This window comes from Scardinius erythrophthalmus (assembly GCF_964197995.2).
Source record: "Scardinius erythrophthalmus genome assembly, chromosome: 2".
NCBI lineage: Eukaryota > Metazoa > Chordata > Actinopteri > Cypriniformes > Leuciscidae > Scardinius > Scardinius erythrophthalmus.
This window is the reverse complement of record NC_138222.1, coordinates 1,108,337-1,124,752: the sequence shown is the minus strand read 5'-3', so window position 1 is coordinate 1,124,752 and position 16,416 is coordinate 1,108,337. Positions and strand designations below refer to the sequence as shown.

The window sequence follows — 16,416 nt, the reverse complement described above, 5'->3', positions numbered from 1 at the left end:
AACATGCTAAAACACCTTAGCAACCTATCTGTCAGTCTATCTTTTATTTTTGATGGACTTTATTGCCTTCAAAACGGTTAAACTTCAATCTTTTAAAGCTTCTTCACACTGTGTGTGTGTGTGTGTGTGTGTAGGGTGGAGCGCTCTCGCTCTACAGCGCGCTGACGGCGAGGCAGAAGCTAGCGGGTGTCGTAGCTCTTAGCTGCTGGCTGCCCCTCAGGAACTCGCTCTCACAGGTCGGGGAATATTCAGATCACAGCATTACAGAACACATGTGTGAATCACTTTAACACCTGTTTAAATACCAGCATATTCATGCACAGTTTATCAGTGCATGATATTAAAAAAGTCTTCATAATCTTATATCCAAATGTATTAACGTCCATCACCTCTGAAACTTTTCTTTTATTCTAACGCCACAATGTTAAGTCACCTTTATTTATATAGCGCTTTATACTATATAGATTGATTCAATGCTGCTTCACAGTGATAAATAGAAACTTAATGATCAATGATGCACTTTAATTCTGCTGTAAAGAAGACAAACTGCCAAAGTACGATGGGTTGCGAATGCCATTTAAAGGAGTAGTTCACTTCAGAATTAAAATTTCCTGATAGTTATAGTTAATTTACTCTCCCCCTCGTCATCCAAGATGTTCATGTGTTTCTTCATTTCTTCAGTGGAAAAGAAATGAAGGTTTCTGAGGAAAACACTCCAGGATGTTCCTCTATATAGTGTCTTCAATGGGGTCCAACGGGTCGGAGGTCCAGATGTGAGTTTCAGTGCAGCTTCAAAGTCTCGACACGATCCAGCCGAGGAATAAGAGTCTCATCTAGACAAACCAGCGGACATTTTATAACAGAAATAAACATTTATATACTTTTAACCACTAATGCTCGTCTCGCACTCGCTGTGATGCGACACACATTACGTAATCAGGTTGAAAGGTCAAGCGTGACGTAGGCGTAAGAACAGACCCAGTGTTTATAAAGAGAATGTGCAAAGACTGAGACAAACGCCATTTACAAATAAGTATTTTTTTATATAAAATGTCGGCTGGTTTGTCTAGATAAGACTCTTATTCCTCGGCTGGATCGTGTCGAGACTTTGAAGCTGCACTGAAACTCACATCTGGACCTTCGACCCGTTGGACCCCATTGAAGACACTATATGGAGGAAATGAGGAATGTTTTCCTCAAAAACCTTCATTTCGTTTCCACTAAAGAAAGAAAGACATGAACATCTTGGATGACGTGCGGGAGAGTAGATTAGCAGTACATTTGAATTCTGAAGTGAACTTCTCCTTTAATGTTGCTGTTATGTGTGTTTTTCTCTCTCACACTAACTCAGTCAGTGATCATCAGTAATAAGGAGATCTCGGTGCTGCAGTGTCACGGTGAAGCAGATCCTCTCGTTCCTCCTATCTTAGGCAGTCTCACTGTGGAGAAACTCAAGATGATGCTCAACCCCTCCAACATCACCTTTAAAACCTATCCTGGGATGCCTCACAGCGCCTGTCCTGAGGTTCGAGGAAACCAACATCTCGTTATACTGGAGTTAGAGCGGAAAGAGATCATGATCTCGATTCAAACACACACATGATCTTATTCCTGAATGACACACACACACACACACACACACACACACACACACACACACACACACACAACATTCTGATCCAGAGAGAGCAGTTGTCATGTACAGATATGCTTCACAAACAGTCTTTTCAACCACACATTATCATTATTTTTGTCTTACAAATATTCATATTATGACAGAAGAACTGGGATAAAAGTTAATAGTTTGGATATAAACACTGATGTCTACAGTAGTGATCAAAATAGAGCAAATCACCTTTTGAAAGTACTGCAACTTGACGCTTCAAATAACGATTGCATCGGTTACTGTTACACCAGTAGGTCGCGACAAGACACCGTTAAAGTATGTGTTATAATTATTTTAAAAGATTCATTCAAAAACGCTGATTCATCCAGTAATCAGGGATTAAAGTTCTCCGTCGCTACGACGGATTTCCGTTAATTGCAGCAAGTCTTTGACGGATTTCCGTTAATTGCAGGGTTCCAGTCTGTCCTTAAAGTCTTAAATTCACTTTTCATAATTTTAAGGCCGTAAATAGGCTTTCATTTCTCAAATAGTGTAATAAATATCTTAATTTTAGTTTGAATAGGAAAGACGAGGTGTATTCACCCTGCTGAGGGGGGTGTGATCAAAACCTGGCGTGGCGCAAAAGCACGTTCCTCTCTCCACTCTAAGCACTCTGTAATCACTTCGCTCATGATCCACTCCGGGTTTTCAATTACCGCTCACGGAAAGTGCATGTCAGGCTACAGCTGAGCGCTGAGGTAGAACTATATTTCAGTGACACACTTATAATGCAGGTAGGGCTGGGCGATATCGATATAAAAAATATATCGATGTATTTTTTAAATGCGATATGGAATTAGACCATATCACATCGATATAGTTCAAATTTGCGCTGTGATCCTTGCTCCCCGCGCCTCCGTTCCTCCTTTTCCACACTGCGTGCGTGTTTAGAGCATGTTATGTTAAGAGAGGCGAATCATGACTACTTCAGAAAACCCAGCACAATAGGAACTACCAGGCAGGCAGTGACATAAGTGTACGCTGAAATAAAGTTTTTCACCTCAGAAAAACGGACTTTCTTGTCCTGTCAGTCGTTATCCTGTTCTCGTAGCGCACACTCAATTGCACGCGCAAATGCAGGGGCGCGCGCTGTATCGCCTCACTGATCAAGTGCAAAAGAAACTACGAGCATGCAATTTTTTGACATTTTGACATTTCGAAATACATTTGAAATTTCGTTATTTCAAATGTAGGCGCGTTGCGCGTGGTGGGCGCGCTCATAATCCGCCGGCGCAAACCACAACATTGTCCAACATCAAATGGCAAACGTAATGCAAGCGGAACGAAACTGCTCGTTATTGTGTGGTTGACGGACCGTTTATCAATTTGGACCAAAGCAGCGCGAGCCGATCTTGCTCAAGCGACACTGTTACTACACAGCGCTAATAAGAGATCCAGTAAAGAACGCGTTTGAATTCGCCACAGAAGTAATAACATCGCTGCGACTCCTGCGAGATCTAGTGAGAAACATTCAGATTTCTCCGTTATTAACAGATCAAACAGCGCTGACGTGGAAACCAGGAATAAACATTGTGGCATGAATGAACTATAGTCCACAGATCAGCAACATTCACCATGGATTTACACTCACTGCAAACATGTAAGTTTGGCAGGAATAGTAGGCTACAATGCCTTCAAGTAACATTACGTCGGTTTTATTTTGACAATGTTATGAATACAATTGCCTCAAATGTTAATCATTCTGAACTAAAATAAACCTTTGTTTATAACTACTACAATATTTTTTCCAAGGAGCTGTTTTGTTTTATATGCTCCTAAGAAGAGTCAATTATAGCTCCAGAATTGCTCAAAGTAAAAAAAGTCATACTTTATGATGTTAGTTTTAATAAAAAAAAAAAAGATAAAAAAAAATTAAATCCAGGAAATTTCTCTGGTATTTCTTTCTTTTTGCTGTATCAAAAATGTGCCAAACCGAACCGTGACACAAGTGTATCATATCGAACCGTGAATTTTGTGTGAATTTATCGAAACTGGTGTATTTATGAGTGAGTCATTGAATCATTCACTCAACCCGATTTGTTATTAATATTTCAAATTAATTAAATATTTTGAATAGACATTTTGTCAGAACCTCTTGGATATTACGTTATTTTGTTAATTCATCCAGAATCGTGCAGCTCTACCTGAAATATATAATCTCTGTTCCTAATCTATGGAGTCGCCTCACCAGTAACTGCATCGGAAGCTCATTAAGGCCGTTCTGGGATTCTTCATAACGAGGAACAGCCTTAATTTGCTCTGTGTGCTCGTTAAGGTTTGGAACAGAGGAGCTGAATGCATTATTGGACACTTTTCACATTTCCGGGGTTCACAGAAGCCGTCACGCTTCGGGAACTTCTATAGCGATGAACGGGTGATTATTTTTCTATTCCCATTTTTTGTATTTTATGGAAGCTTGTTTCCGCCACAAAATAAAACATTTTAAAAGATAATTGCGACTTTTTATCTCACAATTGCGAGTTTACATCTCGCAATTCTGACTTTATTTCTCGCAATTGCGACTTTACATCACGCAATTCTGACTTTATAACACGCAACTGCGACTTTATTTCTAAGAATTGCGACTTTATATCTCCCAATTGCGACTTTATTTCTCAGAATTGCGACTTTATATCTCCCAATTGCGACTTTATTTCTCAGAATTGCGACTTTATATCTCCCAATTGCGACTTTATATCTCAGAATTGCGACTTTATATCTCCCAATTGCTACTTTATTTCTCAGAATTGCGACTATTTCTCACAATTCTGACTCTTGCAATTGTTAGAAAAAAAAGTCACAATTCTGACTTGATATATTGCAATTGTGAGAAAAAAAGGCACAATTATTATTATTTATTTATTATTTAGTGGTGGAAACAAGCTTCCATAGTATTCCTATTTTCTCCAACAGCAAAATAAAACAATTCGAGAGATTGAATTCAGCCGTCAGACGAGAGAATGATGTGAAATGTGGTGTCACTCCCTCGGCTATTATTAGAAACATTTTTGTTTTTATATAAAACATTATCTATAAAACATTTTTTTAATAGATTTTCAGTTAAGTGTTGAACAGTTTGTGAAAAGGGTCCATTTTAACATGAAACGTTTTCAACTGATTCTCTTCTCCGTTTCTCACAACAGGAAATGATGGACATCAAACAGTTCATCGAGCGGCAGCTTCCCCCAATCAGTTCATGAATCATCATTCTCCAATCAGACATCGACTCGATCTGACATGAGCCGAACACTTCCAAACTCAACGTGAACTGAAAACAGTGTTTATAATGGAAATAATGTACTTTCAAAAAAAATGATGATTGTAGAAAATCCTGCTGTGATCTGATTGGCTGACTGAGTCTTGATAAAGAGCACCTGTGGCCCCTTACTAATTATGTTGCAGTCTCCTCTTGTTTGAACCAAAAAGCTGTTGTTCAGACATGGCTTGTGTGGAATTGTTGCGTTGTTGACCATGTAAGTTTCCTTTTTGATTGTTTAGTTTAAAGGATTATGTGTTTGATATATTGAGTTTTAGTTGTTTAGTAGTTCTTTAATGTTATACTCATTTGATTGTTAAAGCTGATTTCAGATGTATGATTTAAGATTTGCAATTGTGTTTGTATTAATTAATGGTTTTGTTTATGGGTTTTAGAAACCAACAATTACCATCACTGCCATCTGTGAAATGTCTACTCCTATATGTCACCACAAATAAACTGGGAAAAGTACTTGATGACTGAATGAGTTTTAATGGACCCACCATTCCAGTAGCAACAGCCAAATCAGCCTAGAACTTTCTGCTAAATTTCTACATGGTCCTTCGAGCCGGAGAGGCTACTGGAATGGAGACTGAGGATGACTGTGTGAAACCTAAACGTTCATCAAGGATTGTAAAACCTCCAAGATGGCACAAAGATTATATGATGACTCAGTTAAATCCTTCAATGCATCCAGTTGGACAGTTGTCACACCAGCCAGAAGATTTGAGCCATTTGGTTGCATCACAAGGAGCTTCCATTACTGCAACTCAAAATGAGGTGAAGTCTTTGTCTGAGGAGATTAAACAAATGAAAGGAATGTTGTTGGATGTGGGACACATGATGAAGGATATGCAAAGGAAAAGAAGTTCTTCGTTTTCTACTGGTTCTGAATGCAGTTCTATTCAAGCATCCCCTGTTCATATCCCAATACAAGCAAACCAGCAAGATGAGATGAACGCCAGAGATTCTATTGTGGATGAGTTGAGTGAATGTATGCGACGACATCAAACCAAGCAGGATAATGTGCTTTCTACACCACCAAAAGTTCAGAGACAAAATACTTTGCCCTCATCTCAGAATGTGCCACCTACCTCTTCAATGCCTACTTCCTCAGCAGCCACGACTAGAGGGCCATCAGAGAGACAACACCAGCAGCCTTCTGATCCATGTCCGCCTATTAGGCTCTCAGTTCCTCTCCCAGATAACCTCAGGTCACAACCTTTAATGCATCCCAATGTAATGGGTGAAGGCTTAACTCAGCAACAACATAATGGTCTTTCATCTTCAGTCAGTCATCATCAAATGAATCCCAGTTTTTATCCTAGTGATCAAGTAGGAAGGGATCAAAGCATATGGCCGCCTGATCAAATGCAGGGAAATGCATTTTGTATGCCTGGTCTTCCGTGGATGCCTCCAAGTTGGCCAGCCTTCCCTCCAAATGGAGGATTGTTGAGGCCTCCATATCTACCTGATTTTCCTTATCCAGTATTATATCCAGCTCATATCCAGAATGTTCCGCCAGTTCCTTCAAGGGTTGCAACATTGCCTCCTAGAGATTTATCAGCTGGATTGACTTATGCTTCTCTTGGTCATTCACATCAAACTTCTTTAGAACAGCAGACAACTAGAACTGTACCGCAGCAAGATAATCCTTCCATTATGTCTCGTCAGAATCCTTTGATACCCAGAGTTATAACCACTGTATCAGCACCTCAGGGGCAGCAAAGAGATGTGAATCAAATAACTGCACTTTCCCCAATTGGAATGCAAATGATGGTACCTAACCAGCATATGTCTATTCATTCACCAGTGAATGTGTCTCACACAAGTATGCCAGCTCTACATCCTTCTAGGTCAGCCCGTATTGAAAGACTTTCATTTCCATATTTGAAGAGTGATGACCCCCAAGAGTTTGCCATGCTGAATATGGCTTTAAAGAATTTGTTACCCTCAGAGGAAACTGAGCAATACAAGTATCATATTCTTCTTGATCATTTGAAGTTGGAGGCAGCTCGTCTTCTGGCCTTGGCCTATGCCCATCATTCCCAGCCTTATACTACTGCCTTAAAAGCTCTTCAGAAAAGATATGGGCAACCCCACCAGTTGGTGCTGCGAGAGATTGCTACAATTAAGAACTTACCTGCTGTACGTTCAGGAGATTCTGTTGGATTCGGTGACTTTGCTGTACGGGTACAAGCTCTTGTGGGAATGCTTCAATCCTGGGATCATGAAGAAGGAGCAAAGGAATTATCTTGTGCATCACATGTCCATCAGTTACTCAGTAAACTTCCACCACATCAGGTTGCTAGTTTTGCAAGATATGCCAAAACCACCAGACCAGACCAGTCCTATAACTTGGTGAATTTTTCAGTTTGGTTGGAAGAGGAAGCAGATTGTCAGAATCTAGCTACCCAAGTGTTTGAACAATCTAGAAGTAAGAAGTACCAAGTAAGAGAAGCAAGGCCTACCAAGTCCCAATATCACACAGCTACCTTTCTTCATGGCATAAGTCAGAAAGTTAATTCCACTCAAAGAAAGAACACCGAAACTGCAAACCACGAAATTCAGCGACACGGTAAGGAAGGCCTTAAACCGTCATGTGCAAGCTGTGGCAGTACTGATCATCATCTCAGTCATTGTCCTGAATTTCAGAGCTTCGATACGGCAGCCAAACGGAAGTGGATTGTTGACAATAATCGTTGTTGGAGATGTGGTTGGGCCCATAGATCATCTAAGTGTGACTTAAGAGGAAAATGTCCATTGTGTCAAGATCGTCACTTAGGAGTACTGCATGAAGTAAATGTTCGCAAACCAGATTCTAGGATATTTTATTTGAGCCGATCAAGTGGTCCGAACTCTGTTCTTCTGAAAATTGTGAAGGTAGTTCTGAGCCACAACGGAAAGACTCTGGAGACGTATGCCATCCTAGATGACGGTTCTGAGAGAACTATGCTCATGTCTTCTGCAGCAGAGAGTTTAGGTCTTCATGGGGCGGCAGAATCATTGGTTCTTCGAACCATTCAGCAAGACACAGAGAAAATTGAAGGTGCAACGGTTTCCTTCACTATATCTCCAGCTTCTCACAAGCAAAGTAAATACCAGATACAAGGTGCCTTTACTGCTCAAATGATTGACTTACCTGAACAGACTTATCCTGTGCAAGTCCTACAGAGACGCTACCAACATCTAAGAGGCCTCCCTCTGGAGGAGTTTCAGAGAGTTAAACCTTTGTTACTAGTGGGAGCTGATCATCCTCACCTTCTTTGCTCCAAAGAGCGAGTACGTTTTGGTCCTCCTGGAAGTCCAGCTGCTTTGCATACTCGACTGGGATGGGCATTACATGGACCTACTTTCTTGGGTGAGAAGACTAATTCCACGGCTCAGTGTTTCTTCCAGGCATCTCTCTCCATGGATCAGTTGCATAAAGATGTGGAGAAGTTATGGCAAGTTGACGTAGTTTCTTTCTCTCAGACTCCAAAGCATGCTTTGCGGTCTAAACAAGATAAGAAAGCTCTTGAGTGTCTAGACGAGAAAACGAAGCTTGAAGAAATGAACGGAATCAAAAGATATGCGACTCCTTTACTTCGAGTTGAGAATGCACCAGTCCTTAAAGCACCTCAAGAGGCAGTAATGCCGGCTTTGCGTCGAATGGAGAGACAGCTAGCTAAGGATCCTGAACAAGCAGCTATTTATGAGAAAGAAATTCAGAAACTCATTGAAGCTGGATGTGTTAAGAAACTGAAGTTAAATGAGATTGATCTCAGTGACGAATCTTGGTATATTCCCCACCATCTTGTGGAACATAATGGCAAGCATCGTGTGGTATTTAATTGTTCCTATCAGTATCACGGAGAGAGTTTGAATGACTATTTGTTACCTGGACCGGTTCTAGGCCCTACCTTGATAGGAGTTTTACTTCGGTTTAGAGAACATCAAGTTGCGATAAGTGGAGACATTAGATCAATGTTCCATCAAGTTTGCCTCCTGGCTTCTGATTCTCCTTTGCTACGCTTCTTGTGGCGAAATATGAGAAGAAATGATCCAGTTGATGTCTATGAATGGCAGGTCTTGCCTTTTGGTGCTACATGTAGCCCTTGTTGTGCCATATATGCTCTCCAGAAATGTGTTCAAAACCTTCCTGTTGAATTTCAAGATGTGCAGTCTTCTGTCTTGCATTCCTTTTATGTGGACAATTGCCTACAAAGTTTTCAAACTACTAAAGAGGCCAAGGAGATGCTTATGAAATTGCGTTCTTCCTTGGCTGAAGGAGGTTTTGAGATTCGACAGTGGGCCAGTAACCATGTCTCTGTGACTGACCACTTACCAGCCGAAGCTCGTTCAGTAGCTACTGACCTGTGGTTAAGTCATGACTGCACAGATCCATGTGAGGGAACTCTTGGACTAAGTTGGCATTGCTTACAGGATACTTTGAGCTACAAGCACCGTCTAGTGGAGTATACTGTCCTAACTTTGCGAGTTGTATATCGGGTACTTGCTCGTCAGTATGACCCTCTGGGTTTTATTATTCCATTCACGACACGTGCTAAAGTTCTTCTGCAACAATTATGGATGAAACCTAACAGAGGATGGGATAATCCAGATATCCCGGAGGGGATCAAGGCAGCTTGGAAGGCATGGGAAGGAGAGTTGCCAGATTTGGTCAAGCTCCAAGTACCTCGATGGTATGGTCCAAGAACGAACTGGGAAGATCCAGTCATCAGAGAGCTTCACATATTCTGCGACGCATCCGAAAAGGCCTATGGTTCAGTTGCCTATTTGCGTCTGGTAAACGGAAATGGTGAGATTTCTATATCTCTGGTTATGGCTCGTTCAAGGGTAGCACTGAAGAAGACCATTTCTATTCCTCGTTTGGAACTGTGTGCTGCTCTGACCGGGGCTCAGCTGGCAAGCCTGTTGCAAAAGGAACTTACCTTGGATGTTGAAAGGGTGACACTTTGGTCTGATTCCACAACTGTGTTGACCTGGATCCAATCCGAATCCTACCGGTACAAGATCTTCGTGGCAAACCGTATTACAGAGATTCTTGAGTATACTAGTCCGGATCAGTGGAGATATGTTGACACTGTAAGTAATCCAGCAGATGACATCACTCGGGGCAAGAGACTTGATCAATTGTCCGCAACCAGTTCCTGGTTTCAAGGACCTCCCTTTCTATATTTGCCCCATCAGCAATGGCCAAAATCTCCAGCCTTAAGAACAGAAGAGGATGGGACAGAGCTGAGAAAACCTTTGTTTTGTGGACTTAATCAAGCATCAGTAAACTCTCTAAAGTATGATGCATCTCAATTCAATACCTGGTCAGAGTTGATTGCAGCAACTGTTGAGCACCTCTCTATGGAATTAAGAGCTGAGACTAAACCTTCTCAAACACAAGCAGAATTATGTCTTTTGCGTCAAGCCCAGATGGAAGATTTCCCTGAGGAATATAAACTGCTTAAAGATGGTCATGGAGCTCCCTCACACAGCCGTTTAGTTGGTTTGGCACCAGAGTATGATCCCGTTACAGAGCTGATAAGAGTGGGTGGACGACTTCGTCAGAGTGAGGATTTGGATCTTGAAGCTATTAATCCAATTGTTTTAGATCCTGAGAATCATGTTACCAAACTTTTGGTTGCTGATTATGACTCCACTCTGTGCCATCCAGGACCACAAAGAGTGTTCGCTCAGCTTCGTCGGAAATACTGGGTTCTGAGAGGGCGACAGTTAATAAAGAAGATTCAGAGATCATGTCTTGAATGTAGGAAGTGGAAAGGTGTGCCTTCAGTTCCTAGAATGGCCGATCTACCAGTTTCCAGACTTCGCCTGTATAAGCCCCCCTTTTGGTCGACAGGTATGGATTGTTTTGGGCCTTTCAGTTTTGTTCGAGATTATCTTCCAAGTCTTCAGACTCGTCAAAAGTGGGAACTTGATGGTAATCCTATTGCTCCTTCTGCCATCGTCATGATTGTGGAACCTCAGCTTCCTCGGGGACACTGGCCTATAGGACCTGTCAGTAAGATTTTGCCAAGTTCTGATGGAAGAGTGAGAGTTGCTGAGATTTTCAGCAAAGGGAAATATTTAATTCGTCCAGTCAGCCGTCTGATTGTTCTTCCTGAATTGACTGATTCTGATAATTCAATCACATGAACTTTCTGTAAATGCAAATATGTTAACATATTTGGGGGCGGCTGTAGAAAATCCTGCTGTGATCTGATTGGCTGACTGAGTCTTGATAAAGAGCACCTGTGGCCCCTTACTAATTATGTTGCAGTCTCCTCTTGTTTGAACCAAAAAGCTGTTGTTCAGACATGGCTTGTGTGGAATTGTTGCGTTGTTGACCATGTAAGTTTCCTTTTTGATTGTTTAGTTTAAAGGATTATGTGTTTGATATATTGAGTTTTAGTTGTTTAGTAGTTCTTTAATGTTATACTCATTTGATTGTTAAAGCTGATTTCAGATGTATGATTTAAGATTTGCAATTGTGTTTGTATTAATTAATGGTTTTGTTTATGGGTTTTAGAAACCAACAATTACCATCACTGCCATCTGTGAAATGTCTACTCCTATATGTCACCACAAATAAACTGGGAAAAGTACTTGATGACTGAATGAGTTTTAATGGACCCACCATTCCAGTAGCAACAGCCAAATCAGCCTAGAACTTTCTGCTAAATTTCTACAATGATTAAGTGCAAACTGAATGTAATGTTTTGTAAATGTTATTTACAATTAAATTAAAATCTATTATAGTTTGATTTATTTGAGGCCCTATTTAAGGGTGTTTGATCAGGGTTGGAGAAAATCTCTGCAGGAAAGTAAATCTCATGGGCCAGATTTGCCAAGCCCTGAATAATTATCTTTATATATAATTCTATAATTCTGTTGTCTTTGAAATATAGTTAAAATGCACCAATATGTACAGACAAGCATTTATGATAAACTAAAATATACTATTTTACAATGTGATTGCATCAATTTGCATGAAAAATCAGTAATACAGTATATACATACATGCATATATACACACAGTGGGCTCCACAAATATTGGAAGCCATACAGGAAGTCATGACATCACTTCCTGATCACTACGGTGAACTTAAACACACATCCTTCAGTTTGACTTTTACTCTAGAATTTGAAGGGGTGCCAATCATTTTGGCACATGTTTTTTTTTTTATGTTTTACATTTATATTTTGAGTAAATTATCTTTAATTAAAAGTTAGATTTCTTTGAATATTTTGAATGAAAGATTAGAGGAGAAATGGCACAAACCATTTTGTAGTCAGTTTTGCTCATATTTGCCAAGCGAGCCCACTGTATATATCATTTTGACTGCCAGCATTGTTTTATTGTGTTTGTTACATTGTTACAAAGGTTACATTTAGATGTAGGATTAATTCTGGATTAGTTTTTAATTCTGTTTTTAAATCAAGGATTGCACATGGGACATTAAAAACAGTTTTCTTTTTCTTTTTTGTACTTTATTGTTAGTTTTCTCTTTTTGTACAGTTTATACAGTATACATAAGTTTATAAAATGCATTAATTGCATCAAGTCATAAACAGATGAGATGGTGATCTCCACAGATCGATGTCAGTCCTGCTTTGGTGTGAGTCGGTGCAAGATCTCATTATCTCACTATGGTAAATCCTCTAGACTGCGACTAGAAGCACCAGTGTTTCATGACACCTGTTTAAGCCTATCCTAGTGTGTGAGGCAAGGCACAATCACGGTTCTGCCATTTTAAGTGTATATCCGAGCACAGATAGAAGAGTGAGAATATATCTTACATTGCAACAACTTTTTAAATAGAGTGAATGACTTACAAGCGTGTCTAAGGCTTCATCTACACCTGGACCCAGTTGTTCAAAAGGAATCGGATTTTGGCAACAAACAAAAAAAAAAGAATTCTGAAATAAGATTAGATCACAAAATCCAATCTTGGCTTTGATCTGGATCAAATCATCAGTTTGTGTTGATCAGATTGGGATACTTTTGATGCAAAAAGAAAAGTCATGACTGCATGGCTGGAGCTTTAGAAGAGCTGCAACAACGAGCATCTTCAGATGATTTAAGAGAAAATGGCTGAAAAAATCATAAATACAGTCACTAGTAATGATTTAATGGTTTATCACTTTCAACCAATAGGTGGCGCTGTGACCAAACTGATGTGATGTGTTCAGAGTAAAGTGACAATGACACAAGCAAAGTTTGGTGTTGATATGCCAAAGCGCTGAGAGATAAAGCCTCAGGGTCGGTTTGGCATCATGCCATTAAATATGTCGATGCAGAATTCAACAACCGTTTCGTCTAGCAACGTGAAATCCGTAACTTTTTGCCAGCATGGTCTGAAGATGATACGATTCAATTTTGGTGAAATTCGGACCACCAGTTCGAAATTTCATTTTTTTTTTAAATAAAATCAAAATGGTGGACAGAGAGTTTGGCAGACTGGGGCAAAATTGGTATTAATGTTCTCAGCGTGACCCAAGGAATCAGTTAAGACCAGTTTCATAGCATAATTTAATCAAAAGTTATTAGCCTTTTTGGAAATTTCATTATAACTTATGATCACAGGGTGGCGCTGTCTCGAAACTTTTTGTGTACCTTCAGGGCATGGTGCTGAAGACATATAGAGTTTCGTTACGCTTTCGTAAAATATAGCATTTTAAGATCAAAATGGCTGACGCCCAAAATTCTGCACCGAATCTAAAGAGACAAATTTTGTGATTTTTTTGGAAACCTGTAAATTTTCCATATCTCCTGAGCACTAGGCGGCACTGCCATGAAACTGTCAATTCGAATCGACTTGAATTCCATAACTTTTTGTCGGCATGGTCTGAAGTTGATCTGGTTCAATTTTTGTGAAAATCAGAGCAACGGTCTAGGAAGAGTTAGAAAAATAAGGTTTTTCAGGAAAATTCAAAATGGCGGAAGAATTTCCCAGACTGAAAATGATGTCATAGGCAACAGAGTCGCCTTGAGCCAAAGAATCGTTTCTAGCCCTTATGGTTCAAAAGTTAACATAAACATAAGTGCAACTTTGGACAGTTGGTGGCGCTAGAGGGAATGAGTTAGAGACTCCAAATTTGCTGTGGTGACAGTTCAGACTGTCCTCTATCAGTGTGCCAAATTTCATAACTTTCCCGCAAGTACTTCAATGGGCTGCCGTAGACTCCCAGAGCGGAGGAAGAATAATAATAAAAACGCCAACGATTACACACCTTCAGTGCTTGGCCCCTAATTAGCAGTAGACATTAAGCCTTTCGGTAGCATACAGTAAAATAAAAAACTGATTTTGGTGCCATAAAATCCCCAAACAGCTGTAGATATCAAATAAAAAGTGTTTAATTGAAAGTGTTTTTGTGTGTGTGTGTGTGTGTGTGTGTGTGTGTGTGTGTGTGTGTGTTTTAAATCACTGTCTGTGCATTGGCACAATCATGAGAGATGAACCAGTCAAAAGTTCTTTGTGAGCGAATGCGCAGTTTTTCGGGTGAACGCTACACAAGACTTTTCTGGGAGAATGCAATTTTTTTATCCCCCATCTCATATTTTTTCCTATCACCATGTCGTAGAGCATGAATTGGTAATCTGAAAAAGTGTGTTTCTGGATCAGGCGGATCCAATCCAATATTGCTTTGAAAAACCGGCACGAATATCAAATGGATTCCCTGATCCTGGATAGCAAAACGTGGGATTTTCAAATCCAGATCATTCTGATCCAGATTAATCTTTTTGAACAACTGGGCGCTGGTATGTAATCCATTCACAAGTTTAAATAGGGCCCAAGATATACGTATGTGACTGGATCACTCAAACCACATCTGAAGTTGAAAACTTCAGTGGAAACATTGGGAGTTCATTTTGAGTCCAGGAATTCACTCCCTCGCCACCCTGGACTGGTGTTGTCCCGCATCGGACACGGACTGCTGAAGTCCTGGGGTTTGTGGCACCAAGACTTTAGCAGCAGGTCCTTCAGGTCCTGCAAGTTGCGAGGTCAGGCCTCCATGGATCAGATTTGTCGGTCCAGCGCTTCCCATAGATGCTCGATTGGATTGAGATCTGGGAATATCGATGCTCAGTTGGATTGAGATCTGGGGAATATCGATGCTCAGTTGGATTGAGATCTGGGGAATATCGATGCTCAGTTGGATTGAGATCTGGGAATATCGATGCTCAGTTGGATTGAGATCTGGGAATATCGATGCTCAGTTGGATTGAGATCTGGGAATATCGATGCTCAGCTGGATTGAGATCTGGGGAATATCGATGCTCAATTGCTTCTCAAAGCATTCCTGAACCACACGTTCAGAGGTCTTGTGGAGTTCATGCTTCGGTTTCTGGGGACCTACATGAATATTAGGCGTGTGTTTTGCAGTACTATGACGTATTTAGCACGAAATCTGAGACCCTTCGGTCAACAAAATGCAATAAAAGTAGATGCATTTGAGAATCGTGTAAATACCTGGGGTCTCATTTATAAAACCGTGTGAACGCCAGAACCTGCGCAAAATTCCCTTTACAATCCCAGTCAGCGGAAGATTGTTCACATGCGTCTCCTCCCCGAAATAACCATATATGAGCTTACAACTCCTCGTTTACTATATCCTCATCTGCATATCATTTGCATATGCTTATTCATCCACGTGATACCACGTTTAACGGTACAAGACATTAGGAAAATATGAGATACAGATGTGCGTAACATTACATCGCTTAAAAGCATTTAGTAGCCGATCCTTGCCTTGTTTTTGAATAAATAAATAAATCAAATAGTATAAAACACATCAATCTTTTCCACTGGCCGAATAGTATTTTTAATTTGCTTTATATTTTTAATGGAAACAGATAGCCCTTATTGTGCATTATTGATCATTATTTGCGTGAACATATTTCCTCAGAGCACGAGTTCTGCTATTATCATGCGCTGAGCAAACATTAAAACTCAACATGCCTCAGGAAAAAAGTGTTCAAAAGCAGCGCATACACTACAAATATTACTATTTATTAGAATTTAGCATTGTTTATAACTTCTCGGTAATAATTTCATCTAATTTAAGTGCTTAACTCCATTAATGAGAATGGCATATTTAATCTAAATGTGTATATTAGATAGTTTAAATCTAATTGATGTATTTAAACTGTTATTGTGAACATCACTGTATTTATGATTAAAGTGGTTTTCCTTCATCAGTCCCTCAGATCTCCATCGGTGTCGCCAAACTGCTCCGTCTCCAGAATGTTCGTACGCATGTCTCAGAGGTTACTTACAGATGTACTTACACATTCTCCCGTCAAGTTTGTTTTTATAAATCACACCATATGCGTGGGAAGTGGCGTTCGGCTCTTTCTGTTTTGTGCGACGCAACGGTTATGAATGAGACCCCAGATGGGTCTTGTCTGACTTGATCACCTGGGATGAAAGGGACGTGCAAACAGGGATCTATGAGGTCTACAGGGAAGCGTGTCTGAAGTGTGTATATGTGTGTG

At 40.2% G+C, this 16,416-nt stretch overlaps 1 protein-coding gene across 4 annotated transcripts in view; it reads left to right on the top strand.

The window, feature by feature from the left end:
- lypla1 (lysophospholipase 1) overlaps nucleotides 1-5,444 on the top strand; it is a 13,141-nt gene extending 7,697 nt beyond the window's left edge. For 2 of the 4 annotated variants that reach the window (XM_081348069.1, XM_081348070.1), the window contains 3 exons: nucleotides 135-236; nucleotides 1,352-1,525; nucleotides 4,810-5,386. In XM_081348069.1, the coding sequence (XP_081204195.1) occupies nucleotides 135-236; nucleotides 1,352-1,525; nucleotides 4,810-4,866 (333 nt within the window). In that variant the 3' untranslated portion in view covers nucleotides 4,867-5,386. Of the gene's footprint in view, nucleotides 1-134; nucleotides 237-1,351; nucleotides 1,526-4,809 lie in introns of all 4 variants that reach the window. The other 2 variants (XR_014028880.1, XM_081348068.1) reach the window with 2 other exon arrangements.
- Nucleotides 5,445-16,416: the final 10,972 nt, after the last annotated feature.